The 17,348-nt window shown below is 32.9% G+C and overlaps 1 protein-coding gene across 2 annotated transcripts in view; it reads left to right on the forward strand.

Moving 5' to 3' along the window:
• Positions 1-17,348, forward strand: part of SEMA3A (semaphorin 3A) — a 495,018-nt gene that overhangs the window by 439,378 nt on the left and 38,292 nt on the right. For both annotated transcript variants that reach the window (XM_057550500.1, XM_007170273.2), the window contains 6 exons: positions 3,341-3,483; positions 5,619-5,733; positions 5,823-5,892; positions 8,309-8,453; positions 12,220-12,439; positions 15,924-16,015. In XM_057550500.1, the coding sequence (XP_057406483.1) occupies positions 3,341-3,483; positions 5,619-5,733; positions 5,823-5,892; positions 8,309-8,453; positions 12,220-12,439; positions 15,924-16,015 (785 nt within the window). The remainder of the gene's footprint in view (positions 1-3,340; positions 3,484-5,618; positions 5,734-5,822; positions 5,893-8,308; positions 8,454-12,219; positions 12,440-15,923; positions 16,016-17,348) is intronic.

The following is a 17,348-nucleotide window of genomic DNA, read 5'->3' on the forward strand; positions in this document are numbered from 1 at the left end:
TGGAGGTTTAGGAGGCCAAGAGGTTCTAGGATGATAGGGAAGACAATTAGAATGACTGGTTAGAATGTTCATTTGATAAAGAGGGGAATTCACCAGAGGGGAGGGGAATAGACTGAGAGAATAAGAGGGGCAAGGAAGGGAGAGGCAAACTTTGGGGCATAAGTAGAAAATGAACAGTGAGCAGAGATTTTGGCCAAAAAAAAAAAGATTTTCTAAATTTGAAATATTAGAAGAATGGCTTCTTTTAAATTTTTGGAGGAGATCAACTAAAGACCTAATTTATTTTGAAATTAGAGTGAATGTTTTTTCAAGTATAAGATATAACCTAAATTTCTTGAAGAGAAGTCACATTGTTTTTCTTTGGTAATCTCTTTTACTATTTTAATATAGTTGTCTTTTGTTTTCTATGCCTAATGGTATTTTTTGTCTGTATCTGAAGCTGTGTCACTAACTGTTAATTCACTTACCAAATCCTCTGTGCCTGTAGTATCAGATACTAAAGGAGAGACTAGAATTGAAGACCCTTTTAACAATTAATGTACGTGATAACTTGTTTGAATTATTTCCTACTAGAGCCCATATTTATAAGATGATAATTATCTTCACATATTTTAGAGATGGAAGCATGATGTTTGATAACTCCTTTTTTCATGCCCAAATACTAAGTTAAGAGAATATCTATAAGTATAAAATATTGTTTGCTTTGTTGTCATTTGTATGCTTCTAACATCACTTTTGCTAGATTGTAGCTTTCTGAAAACAAGGGATGTATATTATTCATTTTGTTTTCTACATAGTGCCTTGCGTGTATTTGTGATCAAATAAAAGGTAGTTGGGTTTAATTACTTGAAATTCTTTAAGTTATTCAAGTGTTTATTTGAAAAACTTCCTTAATATGGGAGGTAGTATTAAACTGACTTCTCCATTTTTTCAGCATTAAAGCAGAAGAAAGTATGATTTTTCACTTTAATTCTGCAGCTGTATTATAATGAGATCTTATAATGAGAACTTAACATGTGATTGAGGCTTCCTTTTAGTATCATCATCATAACAACATAGTACATCTGTTAATATTTTACAAAGTTGTTTCACATGTACTATTTAAGTTTAAAATACTTGTTTGTATGTGAACTGTTTATGACACAAGGTGAATTGAACTTAACATGAAATAAACCCAATTTGAAAATTAGGCAACTGAGATCTGAGAGGTAAGAGTCTTGCTAAAATGTCACAAAAGTTGTAAGTGATTGAACTGAGTTCTATCACGTGTAGGTCTGTGCTATATATCTGCATGCACATGCACACACACATACATGGACGTGCTGAATTTCTGAATCTAGAAATCTGACTTCATCAGTGGGGTAGTAATTATTGGGTTTGTAACATAATTTGTACTATTGTCACATTAATCCACTCACCATTCTTCAGGAGACAAAAACATGTATACAAATATGTTTATGAATATGATTAAGTAGAAATTTACGAAGAAAAACCACCTTTGCAACATTTATTAAAGTTGAAGTAATGTATTATTAAAAATTCTAGTCCTGATTCCAACTTTTGAGGTTTTATTCTCCTTCCCTTATTCCACTGGCCTACTGAACTTTAAATATGAATAGGTAATATTTCATATGTTTCGCATTACTTACAGGGTCTGTATAATTTGCCTGAAAAAGATAGTGGAGTGTAGCCCTGTGAAATATACTAAGTACATGGTCCCAGAGCAAATACTAAAGGAAAGTTACAAGTGTAGTACACATGACAACATGATTATTCACAGGTGAAAAGGTTAGGACTAAATAAGATGGATAAAGCTGGTTTCAATATTCTGATCCCTTTCCTGGTATCTTAAGTATGGTGCTGACCTAGGTGTGTATATTTCATTGTTAACTTGATAACATAATACACCATGGGAGTAAAAGTAAAAGGTTATTGTGAGAACTTAAATACCTGCAACGATCCTAAGTGCTTTCAATGAAACAAACTCAGCTTCTTAGTATCTTACATTGTTAAAGCCATGAAGCAATTACATATTGTTAGTTTATATGAGCCCACAGCCATATCAAGCCAGGTACTTACGGAAGTATGTTTTGAAGTAGGACTCTAGACATCACAAATACACCTTCTGCATAATCTAGGCAGTCTTGTTTTTTCCTTTTCTCTTTCCTTGTCTTCTTGCACAGATATTCATTGAATGCCCACAGTGTTTTAAGCTCTAGGATCATAGCATCAAACAAAGCACTCCAAGTCCTTGCTCTAATCGAACTGATATTCATTGGGATGGGGAGGGAGACAGACAATGGGCAAATGAAGATTAAAGAGAGACAAAGAAACAGAGAGATGTAGCATAGCAGGTGTTTCATAATGTTAGGAAGAAAAGTAATGCATGTAAGTAGGAGTAAGGCTTTCAGCACTTTAAATTAGGGTAGTCAACAAAGATGTCTTTGATAACATAATATTTTGAACAAAGACCTGAGTAAAACTAAGAATCCTGTCTTTAGAATATATGAGGGCAGAGAGTTACGCAGTGAGGAAAAATCTGAGGCAGTACTGAGAGTGCTTGACCTGTTTGAGAACCAGGAAGGGGTTTGGTATGTCTGGCTAAGAGTAAGTTAGGGAAGGGAAGGGTAGGAAGAAGAAAAGTCATGTGAGGTAGCAGGGACCAGATGGTAAATGACTTCTGGTCACTGGAAGGAGTTTGCATTTTATTGTGTGTGATTTGAAAAGATATAGGAGGGTTTAGATATGTCTGAAGTGACATATCAGAGGTACACACTGCTGTGTGGAGACTCAGAGAACTCAAGGGTAACTACATGGTTTGGGGCTTGAGTACCTCATAAATGACGATGCCATTTAATGAGATGGGGTTCAACTTGAGAAAATTTCTTTTGTTTTGTTTTATATGAATCTCATCTCTCCCCTCCCACCTAGTTTTTGCTCGAAAGTGGAATAGACCAATTGGCAGTTTGATTTAAATTATTTTATGCTTGAAATAAAGAATAACAATAGTGATGACAATAAGTAATATTTAATAGCCCTTACACTTTGCAAAATGTTTTAATATCCAGTAATGCATCTGCACTATATGGTCACTTGGAGGATTTCTGCACCTACTCCTAACTTTATGGAAAAAAAAATTTTTTGAGACATAAGGTGATTTGTAACATACTTTAAAATACATAAAGAACAGTTCACATCTACTGAAAAAGAGTGAACTAAAGAGAGATTAGGTCTTGAAATATGTCACATAGGGGTTAAGAGAAAATTGAAAATGGACTGTAATGAATGGTCTTATTTACCCAACTGTGAATTAATATATATGCTATAATTTGTCTCTCAGATCCAAGGTTCATTAGTGCCCACCTCATCCCAGAAAGTGACAACCCTGAAGATGACAAAGTGTATTTTTTCTTCCGTGAAAATGCGATAGATGGAGAACACACTGGAAAAGCCACTCACGCTAGAATAGGTCAGATATGCAAGGTGAGGTAAAGAAAAAAATGAGGGGCTTCCCTGGTGGCGCAGTGGTTGGGAGTCCGCCTGCCAATGCAGGGGACACGGGTTCGTGCCCCGGTCTGGGAGGATCCCACATGCTGCGGAGCGGCTGGGCCTGTGAGCCACAACTATTGAGCCTGCGCGTCTGGAGCCTGCGCGTCTGGAGCCTGTGCTCCGCAACGGGAGAGGCCGCGGCGGTGAGAGGCCCGCGCACCGCGATGAAGAGTGGCCCCTGCTTGCCACAACTGGAGAGAGCCCTCGCACAGAAACGAAGACCCAACACAGCCAAAAATAAAAATAAATAAAATAAATTTAAAAAAAAAAAAAAAAAAAGTTGTAGCACTGAGAAAAAAAAAAAAAAAAAAAGAAAAAAATGAGGAGGGTATCATTGTCCAATCACAGATTTTTCCTTTTCCACCTTTGTACAAATATAATGAAAAATATGGCTAAAAAGCTTGACTGATCACTATAAATATTTAAATAACAAAAAAAGATTGAAAACATATTATAGTTGCTTATGAATAACTTCATAGTCAAACATAGAGGTACAGGTTGTGAGGTGTTATTTCACAATTACATTAAATAATATTAGTTTGAAATTCTAGAGAAATAATTTTTTTCATATTACCTGGGAAAATATAATTTTTGTATTCTCAGACCTAGCATAGGTTCCTACAATGTATAAGTTTTCAATGAATATTTTTTGTTGGAAATAACTCAAGTATGAATATAAAAGAGATAAGTGTTATAGCTTGTTCTTATGAATTGATTATAGCATCCTATATACACATATGTGCACACACGTAATTTTGAAGCTCTGAACTTTCATATACTGTGTGGCACAAATTCAGATGTGATATGTATTATAATGTTAGATATATAGAATAAAAAATTGGTCAGTAAATATGTATGGATTAGTTAGTATCAGTGTGAAAATATGATAATAATACTATTCTTACCCTCTATACTGTACAGTACAGTATATATGAAATATGAATGAAGCTAACTGTTATCGTATATTAAAGCACCTTTCATCTCAAGAAAAATCACAACGACAAATCCAGTTAAGACAAAATGAAATTATTTCTTTTTAAAAAAAAATCATGAAATTTTAAAAATCCCTGTCTTGGGGGCGGGGGTATCCTCTTTCCTATCCCAATCATGATCTAATTATTTATCTGTAGTATATTAAATTACTGGAAAATTAAAAGTTTTAATGCCCTGGAAACATGCAAATGATATATGCAATATATGAGAATCTTTTCTCCACAAAATATAAGGCATATTTAAAAGCAGTACTTACAAGGGTTAAAAAAATCTTTATACTAAATAAAATCATATAAACAAAATATAAATCAGTGTTATATTTTTGAAGAAAAAGTTATTTTCCTTCAAACATATGCACATAAATATTATTTTATAAGACTATAAGTTACTGGTAAATCCATACCATCATAATAGAATTTATTGCTACATCAGGTTACAGTTAAGTTTCATTTTCAGTGAGAAGATTCGTCTTCAAAATTTTTGCTCTAGAATGAGTTTTCTTTATTAAGATTTATGCAGATGTTTTTACAGCATGCTGTTTGTAAAGTCAGCATTGCGTCAACTGAGCTTATAAAAATATTTGATGCTAGCATGCTTTTGTTTGTGGTGTATTTTCAGTATGGGTTATAAGGCATGCAGTTATTCTTTCATTCAGTAAATACTCATTAAGTGCCTACTATGTGCCAATGTGCTTCCCTCTGTGAACCAGCCTACTTAGGTGAGTAAAATCTTAAGGAAAACTTACATAAGAAAGAGAGACTAAAAGCAAACCAAAACAAACACAAGAGTAGTATTGTTCATTGCAAAGTGGTAACAGAATGGAAAAAGTACAGTGACTTTTTAATGCTAAGGCATATTTATTGTAAGTCACTCCTTGAACAAGGTTGGAGTGAATAGATTTCACCAAAAATATAATAAGAAAGCATAGTTACTTACATCTAGTCATTTAAAATTCATTTCTCAATTTGAAAAACGAGGAATTGTGTTTTGTATCTGTCTCAAGATATGAGAAGATAAGATATTTGAAATTATCATTTGCATGCACAATTTCTAAAACCATTATTCTCTCCTTTCAGAATGACTTCGGGGGCCACAGAAGTCTGGTGAATAAATGGACAACATTCCTCAAAGCTCGTCTCATTTGTTCGGTGCCAGGTCCAAATGGCATTGACACTCATTTTGATGAATTGCGTAAGTAGCTGATGATGTCATATAGAGAGTATTCAAACTTTGCCATTACCTTCAAAAATGCAACTTTCTCCAATTTTGTTTTAAAACAGAGGATGTATTCCTAATGAATTCTAAAGATCCTAAAAATCCAATTGTATATGGAGTGTTTACAACTTCCAGGTAAATAATGCTTTGCTCTCTTATTATCATAGAAAATTCATGTCCTTTAGATGCTTTCCAAGTGTCCATAATTTGTGAAAATATTTTTGAAAGAACAATGTCGGCTAAACCTTTGAGCTCTTGTGCATTCTTGGGTGCCTGAAATAAGTCATGACCTAAATCATTTTTTACATAAATTTTAGCAAAGAATTCATTACTATAAATTTAATGATGAAAAATGTATGCCATGCCCTATGTATAGCTTTGACTTTAAAAATTTTGAGTGAAATATTTGAGTAAAATATTATAAACATAGAACTCTGAGTTATGTTAAAAGTTTGTAGTGATATAAACTAAGGGTGAAAAATCTTTTTCCCTCCCCTCTCCTTTCTCTTATTCTTTGTCCCTACCCCCTCTTCTTCTCTCACTCTCTCTCTCTCCTCCTACTTCTTCCCCATCTCCCCCTCTCCTCGCCCTCCTCCTTTCATCATTCCCCATCTGCCTCAAAGCTCTTGCTGTCAATCAAGCAGTAATTATTTCCTATTACATTCAGCATAAAGTTTACATTACCTGGAGTTGCTAAAAGAAACATATATTTAAATGCATATAAAGAGGGATATGCATTTGGATATGTATAAATGTTTAAAAGAAAAATAATTTAAAATCAAAAGTCAGGAAAAGTGCTACAAGGGACTGTGATAGCATAAAGAAAGATTAACTACAATGTCCAACACTGATTTTTTCTGTAAATATTAAAGCCATTACAAATTGATTGGACATTTTTACTTAATTTTTAAAATAACATGTAAAAATTAGGAAAACTATATTAGTAAAACCAGATGCAATTTCCCATACCTAAATATTTCTCCCCTTTGGTATAAAAACAGAATGACAGCTAAAGAATGTGGGAGGCTCAAATTAAACAAATATTAATCCATTTCTTCTGCTTCCTCATTGCTTAGTACAGTAGTTTTCAGTCTTACGCTCACGTCAGAATCGCCCAGAGAGCCTGTTAAAATACAGATGCTAGGCCCCGCCCTCAGAGTCTCTGATTCAATAGGAAGGGGTAGGGCCTAAGAACGCACTTCTAACAAATTCCCAGGTGATGCCCATGCCGTTGGTCTCGGAACCACACTTTGAGAATCACTGGCTTAGTGGGTAAAATAATTTCACCTCTCTGCTTCAGCGAGATTGATGTCATATATGAGTTAGTCTTAACAGCTGTAAATCCTAAAAAGATCTTTTGATGATGATGGATTCCATCAATAGATAAGCAAAGTGTGTAACAATGAAAAAGGGACACATAAACATTATAGACTACTATAATGTATCAAATATGTATTAATTTGCTACTTATTCCATTATGAAAATATTATTGTTAAATTCTATAAATATTTACTGAAATTTACTGTGTGTCAAGTACCATGCGATATGTAATTTATGTTACAGAAAAGAAGCCAGGCATGGTTCCTTCCCTCATGAAGCTTGCACTCTACCAGACATTGTCTAGATGCACCAGTTTTCAATAATAAACTCTTATTACATATGTTTTTCATTTGGTCTAATTTTTATGTAATTTTCTATGGGTAGAGATTGATTAAAAGGTATACATTCCATATTTTTAATGTGCATAACTGTTTTATATCTTTGTATAAATAAATCCCTCAAGCTGTATTTATATAAGCAAAATAAAATGGGAAATTGTGGCAGCTCATGGTAAACTTCCAATTTGCTTCAATTACCTGATTTTTTTTGTCCAACAAAATGATGGGGATAATTGCTGTAATACTCTACTTTTGCTAGGGTATAATAGCTACTAACTTAAAATGATTTTCTGTGTTGGAAAGAGATGATTTTAAATGCCTTCACACAAATCGAACTCTATTACTTGATCAAATACTTTTGTTGGTTTGGGAGTTAAAAATTATAATATAACACATTGACTATTCATCTTCACCAGTTTCAGTTTATAAAATGTGTTCTTAAACATTCTTTCTTGTTTAAACATTTCCTGGTTTCAGCAATGATGCTTAAGTCTTAACATAATACCAAAGTTTACATTTTTATTTTATCTGATATCAGAGTTAATCATTACCTTTTAGATTTTGTATATATGTTTTTCCTATCAGTGTTTACATATGATATGAATGTATATATTTATATCGTATATTGTCTATTTATGAAATGAATATGTATATGTTCTATGAGTACTAAAGGTGTTTCCATCCATGCCTTCTAATTTTGAGCAATCATAATTTTGCTCTCTTGTGTATTATTAAAATATATATAAACATGTGACTTAAAAAATCCCAAACACTATTTGAAAATTTATGTTCAAGTATTGATAATTGCTATCTGAAATTTAAAAACTCAGTATAAATAGCTCTGTCATTGTGTAAAGATGAAAGTCTGTTTTTGTTCTGTCTGTCTTTTTTAGTAACATCTTCAAGGGGTCAGCCGTGTGCATGTATAGCATGAGTGATGTGAGAAGGGTGTTCCTGGGTCCATATGCTCACAGGGATGGTCCCAACTACCAGTGGGTGCCTTATCAAGGAAGAGTCCCCTACCCACGACCAGGAACTGTAAGTGGCCTAGGTGTTTAAGATAGGAAATGAATAAATTTATGCTGAAGGTTAAAAAAAAAAGCAGCTACATACATATTAGATATAGATTATGTAAAAGAAAAATTCCAAGACTATAAATGAAAGCAAGGCAAGGATTTTTCTCTGATAACCATGAAATTCCACATTTAAAGACATGTTCTTCACAGACATCAATGCTTAAGTTCAACACTTACCAGTAATTAATACCAATAATTTATGAGAAATAGAAACTGAGCAGGTAACCTTATTTATCTTCTTTTCTGAAAGAGATATAGTAAAAATGACTTTCATGGAGAGTTGAAACAATTAGGATACACATAGACTTGCTCTCTCTGATTGTGGTAAAGGCTCAAGAATTGCACATTAAATAAGAGGAAACAAATTTAAATCAATATTATCTACCTATGGAAGTGGGACACATCTCTCAAATAGGTAAAGAAGATATGCAAGGAAGAAACAAACAAAAACCTCATGGAAAGGACCTAGGTGTTTTAACAGATGCTGTCTACTATCGCTGACCTCTCCCCTTCCAGCAATGTTGTGCACATTCAGGCTTAAAAAAAAGGTGGACAGAGCTCAAATTAAAATCAGCTTTAAGTCTGCAATTTAAAGTAGGGAGAAAAAAAGAAAAGACTCATACGGTAGAAAGTGAGTGAATATGACGTCAGATGTTCTAGAATATGTGGATAGAACCATCCAGTGCAACATTTCCTAACCCTAAGAATTTTTTTTTTAACATCTTTATTGGAGTATAATTGCTTTACAGTGGTGTGTTAGCATACGGCATTTGTTTTTCTCTTTCTGACTTACTTCACTCTGTGTGACAGACTCTAGGTCTATCCACCTCACTACAAATAACTCAATTTCATTTCTTTTTATGGCTGAGTAATATTCCATTGTATATATGTGCCACATCTTCTTTATCCATTCATCTGTCGATGGACACTTAGGTTGCTTCCATGTCCTGGCTATTGTAAATAGAGCTGCAATGAACATTGTGGTACATGACTCTTTTTGAATTATGGTCTTCTCAGGGTATATGCCCAGTAGTGGGATTGCTGGGTCCTATGATAGCTCTATTTTTAGTTTTTTAAGGAACCTCCATACTGTTCTCCATAGTGGCTGTATCAATTTACATTCCCACCAACAGTGCAAGAGGGTTCCCTTTTCTCCACACACTCTCCAGCATTTATTGTTTGTAGGTTTTTTGATGATGGCCATTCTGACTGGTGTGAGGTGATACCTCATTGTAGTTTTGATGTGCATTTCTCTAATGATTAGTGATGTTGAGCATCCTCTCATGTGTTTGTTGGCAATCTGTATATCTTCTTTAGAGAAATGTCTATTTAGGTCTTCTGCCCATTTTTGGATTGGGTTGTTTGTTCTTTTTGATATTGAGCTGCATGAGCTGCTTGTAAATTTTGGAGATTAATCCTTTGTCAGTTGCTTCATTTGCAAATATTTTCTCCCTTTCTGAGGGTTGTCTTTTTGTGTTGTTTATGGTTTCCTTTGCTGTACGAAAGCTTTTAAGTTTCATTGGGTCCCATTTGTTTATTTTCGTTTTTATTTCCATTTCTCTAGAAGGTGATAACCCTAAGAATCTTTAAGGAAATAATTTCATATTATGAAAAAACTTGTTCTTTAAGTTTAACCATTATTTTAATTTCATGTCAGTTTTCTTGTTAAATTCAAGTAAATGATGTTTTTAGATGAGTTTATTAGGCATAGGATGCTTTTAATCTTCTTTATTTTCTATAAAATTTTTTGCTAAACTTATTTATGAGCATTTCATAAAGATTACTTCTAGCTGATGGAGCTTGTAGGTAAAAAACCTAAATAGGCTTTCAGAAGAAAAAATGAACAAGATAGACTATCCATTGATTATAAGAAGCCTGTTTTAACAGATTTATGCATACATACATATGTATATGTATGTGTGTGTGTGTGTGTGTGTGTGTGTGTGTATATATATATATATAAAATAGTATATTCAGTAGCCCAATACTTGTTCCCATTTCACAGATGAAGACTCTGAGGCAAAGAGAGGAGCCAAGATTCATTCCAGGAAGTTTGATTCTAGAGCCTGAATTCTCACCCATTGTTCATAGAGAGTTGTTATGACATGGTCCATTAAGTCAGCAGTGTGAACCAAGTGCTGGAGGCAGAAGACAGAAAGCACTGCCTAAGCTAGGAATTAGGGAGGGGCTGCCAAAAGGAGGCAACACCTTGCTCCGTGAATAAAATTCACTTAGATCAATCCATTAATCCCAAAAGTGGGCAGCTGAGAATATGTCGTTCCATCAACACTACTGGAGAAAAACATATTAAGAAGCCTTCAAGCAGTGTGTCAATAGAAGGGCATTTTCTTTATTTTTAAAGAAAAACCTACAGCTTAAGTAATACTAAATACAAAAATAAAAGTAAGGCGAGAAAGTGAGACAAATTGTAAGATAAAAATCTAAAATAAATAAATCTTCATTTTCAATCATTTCTAAATTTTTGCAAGTTGTTTTTAAATGGTGGTAGAAAAGCAAAAAAATTAATGTTATAAAATATGTTTTATCGTTTCTTCTAGGAGTTTATACAGCTATTTGATATTTCTATAACATTAAATAAATAATTTTTTAATTTACTTAAATAAAAAGTAATTCCCTAAATCCCTTAACTGTTATATTAGTGTATTATTGTGTGTGTATCTGTATACTACATACATATATATTCATAAAGAGATACTCTTCCTCTTTCAAAATAGCTTTATTTCATTTCTCATGAATTATTAATGATCTGTGTTAAGGTAATGGCAGAGACAATTGATTTCTCCTTCTAAGCCTCTTGTTAGATCAAGAACCACTCAACTACATTTCAGCTATCAAACTCTTACATTAAATGGCAGAAATTAGTTAAATGTAAGACAAAAAGCAAGAGACTGGAGATACTATACTCTGAATGCTTGCACCGCATAATTAAATGCAGTGAAAAGAGACAGTAAAATCTGAATTTTCTTGTTTTTGTTTTATTGCCTTAAGTGGAGCATTTAAATCCAGAGGTGATATTATGACACTGTACAGCACAGCATCCTGTCTGGCTCTCCCTATGGCCATCATCTGTTCTGCTTGGTCCATTCTGATTGGTCAGTTTCTGTGCCATGCAAGTTGTTAAACACCTTGAATAACACATCTCCTTATCCCTAGAATTACTGTAATTGTTAAAGAAATAATACTTTTGGTCCTTTTTGTGGTACTTTTTCAGGGTTATGTTAAAAATAAAGCAATAAAGACTAGTTTATATTGTCTTTTAGTTTGAAGAGAGCATTTATATTTTAGCATAATACCATAGGGAAAAATGAAATGCATTCAAGAAAATTTTTGATTTTCTCTAATCTAATGATTAATAGCATTTAGTTATAACATATTCCACTCATTATTTCAAATACTTCATTTAAACATAAAGTATATGGTGTTGTCACTAATAGAGGCATCAGACTTCTCCTGTACACTGAATTCATTAGATGCATTTGCAATTTTTGGTAAGAAATGATGACATCCCATCGAGACTTAAAATATGTTTAGAAAATGTATATTATATATTACATCTTCTAATTTAAGTAAAATTGTTTTTTAGTTTAACAGTTACTTAAAAAAATTACAGATTTAGATTCCTAGTTCATTGAGGCCATATATTATATAAATTATAATCCTATTCATTATATTTTAATCAAAAGATAATATTTTCTTTATCTTAATAGTGTCCCAGTAAAACATTTGGTGGATTTGAGTCTACAAAAGACCTTCCTGATGATGTTATAACATTTGCCAGAAGTCATCCAGCCATGTACAATCCAGTGTTTCCTATTAATAACCGGCCGATAATGATCAAAACAGATGTAAATTACCAGTTTACACAAATTGTAGTAGATCGAGTGGATGCAGAAGATGGCCAGTATGATGTCATGTTTATTGGAACAGGTAAATGTTTTAACTTCAGCTCTAAATGTTCTTCCAGAACATTGCGTCTAACTAATTAAGTATACTAAGAACTGAAGGAAGACTTTATAGTCACTCTTAAGGTATAGTTAACCTCTAATAAATGACTAAAAACCCTGAACATTCTCCCATTCCAATGTGTTATTTTTTTAGGCAAGTTGACATATATTTATTAATTTAAATTAAATTTCCTTTTCAATCAAAAGTTGATAAATGTAATCAGGTAAAGCTATTGATTAGGTGAACAGTCAATGTCTATAATTGAATCATAACTCTTTTCTGAACAATGGCTTTTCAGGACAAAAATGTATTGCTCAAATCGTGCATAAAATTCCCAAGACATTCAATAAAAGTTCTAGAATATATTGATGCAAAATTATCTGAACTTTAAAATTATCATAGAGTGCAAATCTTCCAGAAAATAAATTTTGGCAACAAAATTTGTTTAGTGTTTTTACCATACAATGAGAAACAAAACAAAGCAAAACAAAACTTCATCAGAAAACCAACGAAGTGGACCTAAGGAATCGTCAGATACATTTTAGATCCATTTCTATAGAAATTTAATGACGTATTTTTACCAATTCCATGATTAGAAACAAACATTTTATAGGTGTATTTTCAGGATGAATTCCATTGCTATTATGACATATTATTTTATTTTTCCCCTACTCTCTTTAATAATACTATTTTAAAAGCACCAGTTACAAATCTGAAACTTGCTACTTAGGGTCAGATTCCAAGGTAATAAATTCCTAGTCTCCATTAACGTTGTTAACTGAAATAAATCAATGGGAAACAGAGTGAGTGCTCCACTGAAACCTGTATAATAACATTTATTTTCCCTTGGTGAGAACAGAGAAAGAAATTGCATTAAGTACAGGGGAATGGCAACTGCACAGTAAGTGCTTTAAAGACTTAAAAGTTTTATAACAAAACTGTGAAATACTTACGTTATCAAGTGTAAGTGTCAGGTTCTGAGCAATACATTACAGTCTGCTTTTATGAGTGAGAAAGTTTCTCTATCAAATAAAAGAATCCCAGGGAGACCTGGAGTTCAATAAAAGTCAATGAATTGCAAGTATCAACTTCTGGTTATAAATATCTTGAGAAATTATAAGATGATAGGATTTCTCTTCAATAAATATTAGTTTATCACTAATGTCAAATTATAATTAGATCTCTCTACAGAGTAATTAAACTTGTTCAATAATGTCACACTTGCCTTTTTCTTCACCTCTGGCCTAAACATGTTAAGAAGTCCCCCACTCATTGTCAGTGCAACAAAAGCTTGCTTCCGGCTATTTGACCAAAGAAACCTAATCATGAATTTTCAGTTCTTCTTGGACGCAAGCCGTCTTTAAAGGAACCAATTTCATGAGCACGTTGAATGTCTGATGATGTGGATGGCTATCGGTCAGCACAGAACAGGGTCATCTGTCAACAAAGTAAATTGATTACAGTAATTTTATCTTTTAAGTAAGTTACACATTGATCCTAGTTGAGTAACCTGATTCAATTTGTGTGAAATTGTTTGAAATACTACTCAGTAAAACTTGATCTGGGACACAGATAAAGTTATTTTGGGGTATTGGAGACTGATCAGAGGCACTGAGTATATTAACCTAATTTACCTTTAATCTTTGGTGTTATGAGTAGTCTAAGGTCCTGTAAACAGAAGGATCTGCTTAAAAGAGGGATTTTTTTTTTGACTTTACAAGGGATACACTAGCAACCTTTGTTGGTCTCATATAGCACATCATATTGATCCCCTGAAAATGGTTATCTGTGGTATGAATACATTGAATTATTTTTCTGGTGTAACTTTACTGGTAAGATTTTCTTCTCGAATAATTAGACTGTTTAATTTGATTAAAATGAGCCAATTGAAGCTAAAAATAATTGATCAACTGATCAGAAACGGAATGTTGAAGAGTCAAATTTTTGAATTTAATAAATCCCTGTTCTTTATTCTATCAAGAATAGGAACCCATCTGTAAATACTGGAAAATAGTAGCTTCTTAACCCAACTTAGAGTAAAAGTGCCAGCTCTTATCATTAAAACAATTTGTCTCTTTTAACAATGAATAAACAGTGCTTTAAATCTCTATAAAATGTATTCATTTTAACAGTTTTCATTATTTATGGTTCTGAATTTAAAAATTTGTTAGTACTCTGAAGTTGATTGAACAGCATGTTAATTAAACCAATTTGCTAACCAAAATTGATTAGCCAGTTATTGAAAAACCACTGTAATAAGTAATCCAGGGTGTTTACTTTGAGAAATCAGATTATTGTCATTTATCAGGTAATGGTCATTGAGCTGTTGTTAGGGGCCTCTAACTATACTAGAGTCTTCCTCGTGGGAAGAAGATGAGCAGCCAGGCTCTGAGGCTCTAACTACTTTTGTTGCTTGACAACATTCCTTCCATTTTGCTTATGAAGTATTCATAGTAGTTCCTGGTTACATAACAAAAATGGGAAAAACCTGTAATGTCTAACTGGTAATTTTTTTCTTTTTTTAGTTTATTTTGTTATAGAATGAAAGATTCTTTAAATTAATTTTATAGTGCTTTACAATTTTCAAAAGTTTCACACAGATGATTTCATATAACCCCATAATAACCCTTTTTTTCCCCTACCCCTATATTGCCCCTCCCCCTTCTGCCTCCCCACTGGTAACCACTCATTTTGTTCTCTGTATCTGTGAGTCAGCTTCTTTTTTTGTTATAGTCACTAATTTGTTGACTTTTTAGATTCCATATATAACAGATATCATACAGTGTTTGTATTTCTGTCTGACTTATTTTATTTAGTATAATGCCCTCCAACTCCACCCAAGTTGCTATAAATGGCAACATTTCTTTCTTTTTTATGGCTGAGTAGTAGTCCATTGTATATACATATACCACATCTTCTTTATCCATTCATCTGTTGATAGCAATTGTAAATAGTGCTGCTAGGAACAGTACATGTATCTTTTTGAATTAGAGTTTTGGGGTTTTTTTTTTTTTTGGCTATATACCTTGGAGTGAAATTCCTGGGTCATATGCTAGTTCTATTTTTAGTTTTTTGAGAAACCTCAACACTGTCAAACTGGTATTATTTTTAGTTTAGTTTAGTTTTGTTTTTGAGACACCTGATAGTTGAGATTAAAAATACAAATAATCCAACCTAGTGATTATTATATATATATATTTTTTTAATTACACAGGTTTAGGATAAAATCATCTCCAAAACTTCAGATATTTCTAAAAATTCAACTATTTTTATTCCATAGCTATGTTTATACTTTATCTAGTTTCATGAAATGCATTTGTATATATTACTAATGCTGTAACAATAAAATAAATTTTAAAATGCTGACGTCAAAATGTTCTTTCTGGTCAAATACTGATTTCATTCATTAACACTAAACTGTGTTCAGATCTATTTAAATTGTGGTCTTCTCCACTTTCTTTCAAAGATGTTGGAACCGTTCTTAAAGTAGTTTCAATTCCTAAGGAGACTTGGCATGATTTAGAAGAAGTTCTGCTGGAAGAAATGACAGTTTTTCGGGTGAGTGCTGCTTAATTTCAAGTGTCAACAAGTTCCCTTGTATGTCTTTCCCCCAGGACAGCTGCACAGCGAACTTGGTATGGGCAAGCAGTCTAGCATAGCCTTCTAATTAGCTTGTCAATTAGAAAGCCAGACACTAGTCAAAATAAACCTTGAAACTTTCAATGCTAGTTAAATCACAAAATGTAAAGAAATATATCCTTGGCTCATATTTTGTTTTCTCAATGATAAATTATATGATTTACATTTTATATTGTTTATGTAAGTTACCTCAATGAACAAAACCCTGTGTGCCTCCTACCCTCCAAATCCCCTCTTTCACACTTAGTGGTATAACTGGGATGATAGGTAACTTCCATGAATGTCTTAAAGGAAATACATTCAGAATGATAACGGAATGAAGACATTTCAATAATTTTTTAGCTTATTTGTGAATTGTTTTATCATATTTTCCTAAAGAAATCATTTGTTAGCAAAAAAAAGTTTCTGAGGTTTTTATATCACTTGTGGAAAATCTGTTATGAATTCCTAGTCTACACAATTAAGAAGAGTACAGATAGTTGTCCTTTTGTCCTGAATCACTGATGGCCCAAGTAGGTTTATATAGGATTGGGGGTAGAGGCAGCAGTATATGGATTGAAGTGAGGGAGGAAAACTGAAGTAGTGTAACATACACCACAGTGTTCTGTTGTTCCTTTTAGAAAGCCAGCTAGGGGGAAGAGTTTGAATTGAAGCACACCTTGATATAAATCATTTATGAAACATAACAGAGAAATAGATGCCTGTCAAAGGTGTTATTTCAGTTTTTGATAAAAAAGAAGGCAAAAGTCTGAGACATTTATAACTGCAAAATAAACTGGAATTAGAAGAATTTCATGGACAGAAAATGAGAAAATATTAGATCTAGTCTCACAATTTAAAATTATCTCATTTAGTCTCCAGAAATCTCAGACACTTTATCTATAACATGAAGTGGATGGATTAAAGTTTTCAGTTGATTAAATATTTTGATTGTACGCAAAGTTTTCCCAAGACTTCTTTTAGCCCTATACTTGTAGACCAGTTTATTAACACAATAGAGCTCTTGCTAACTATTCAGTAATACTTTGAAGAGAAAATAAAATATGGCAAGCTTTTAGTATATATATTGATTCAAGTAAAATTATGATTAGCTTTGAAACAGATAACTGGTGCATCATGACACAGACATCTTGTAATAACTAAACAATGTTCTAATGGGAAGGGCTTAGGTTCTTCAGTCATAGCTACATGGCAGTTCTGTTTGGAACACATACAGTCCCTCTGAGCTTCCCTAGCAGGAAAAATAATACCT

The sequence above is a fragment of the Balaenoptera acutorostrata genome, chromosome 7, assembly GCF_949987535.1.
Source record: "Balaenoptera acutorostrata chromosome 7, mBalAcu1.1, whole genome shotgun sequence".
Taxonomy (NCBI): Eukaryota; Metazoa; Chordata; class Mammalia; order Artiodactyla; family Balaenopteridae; genus Balaenoptera; species Balaenoptera acutorostrata.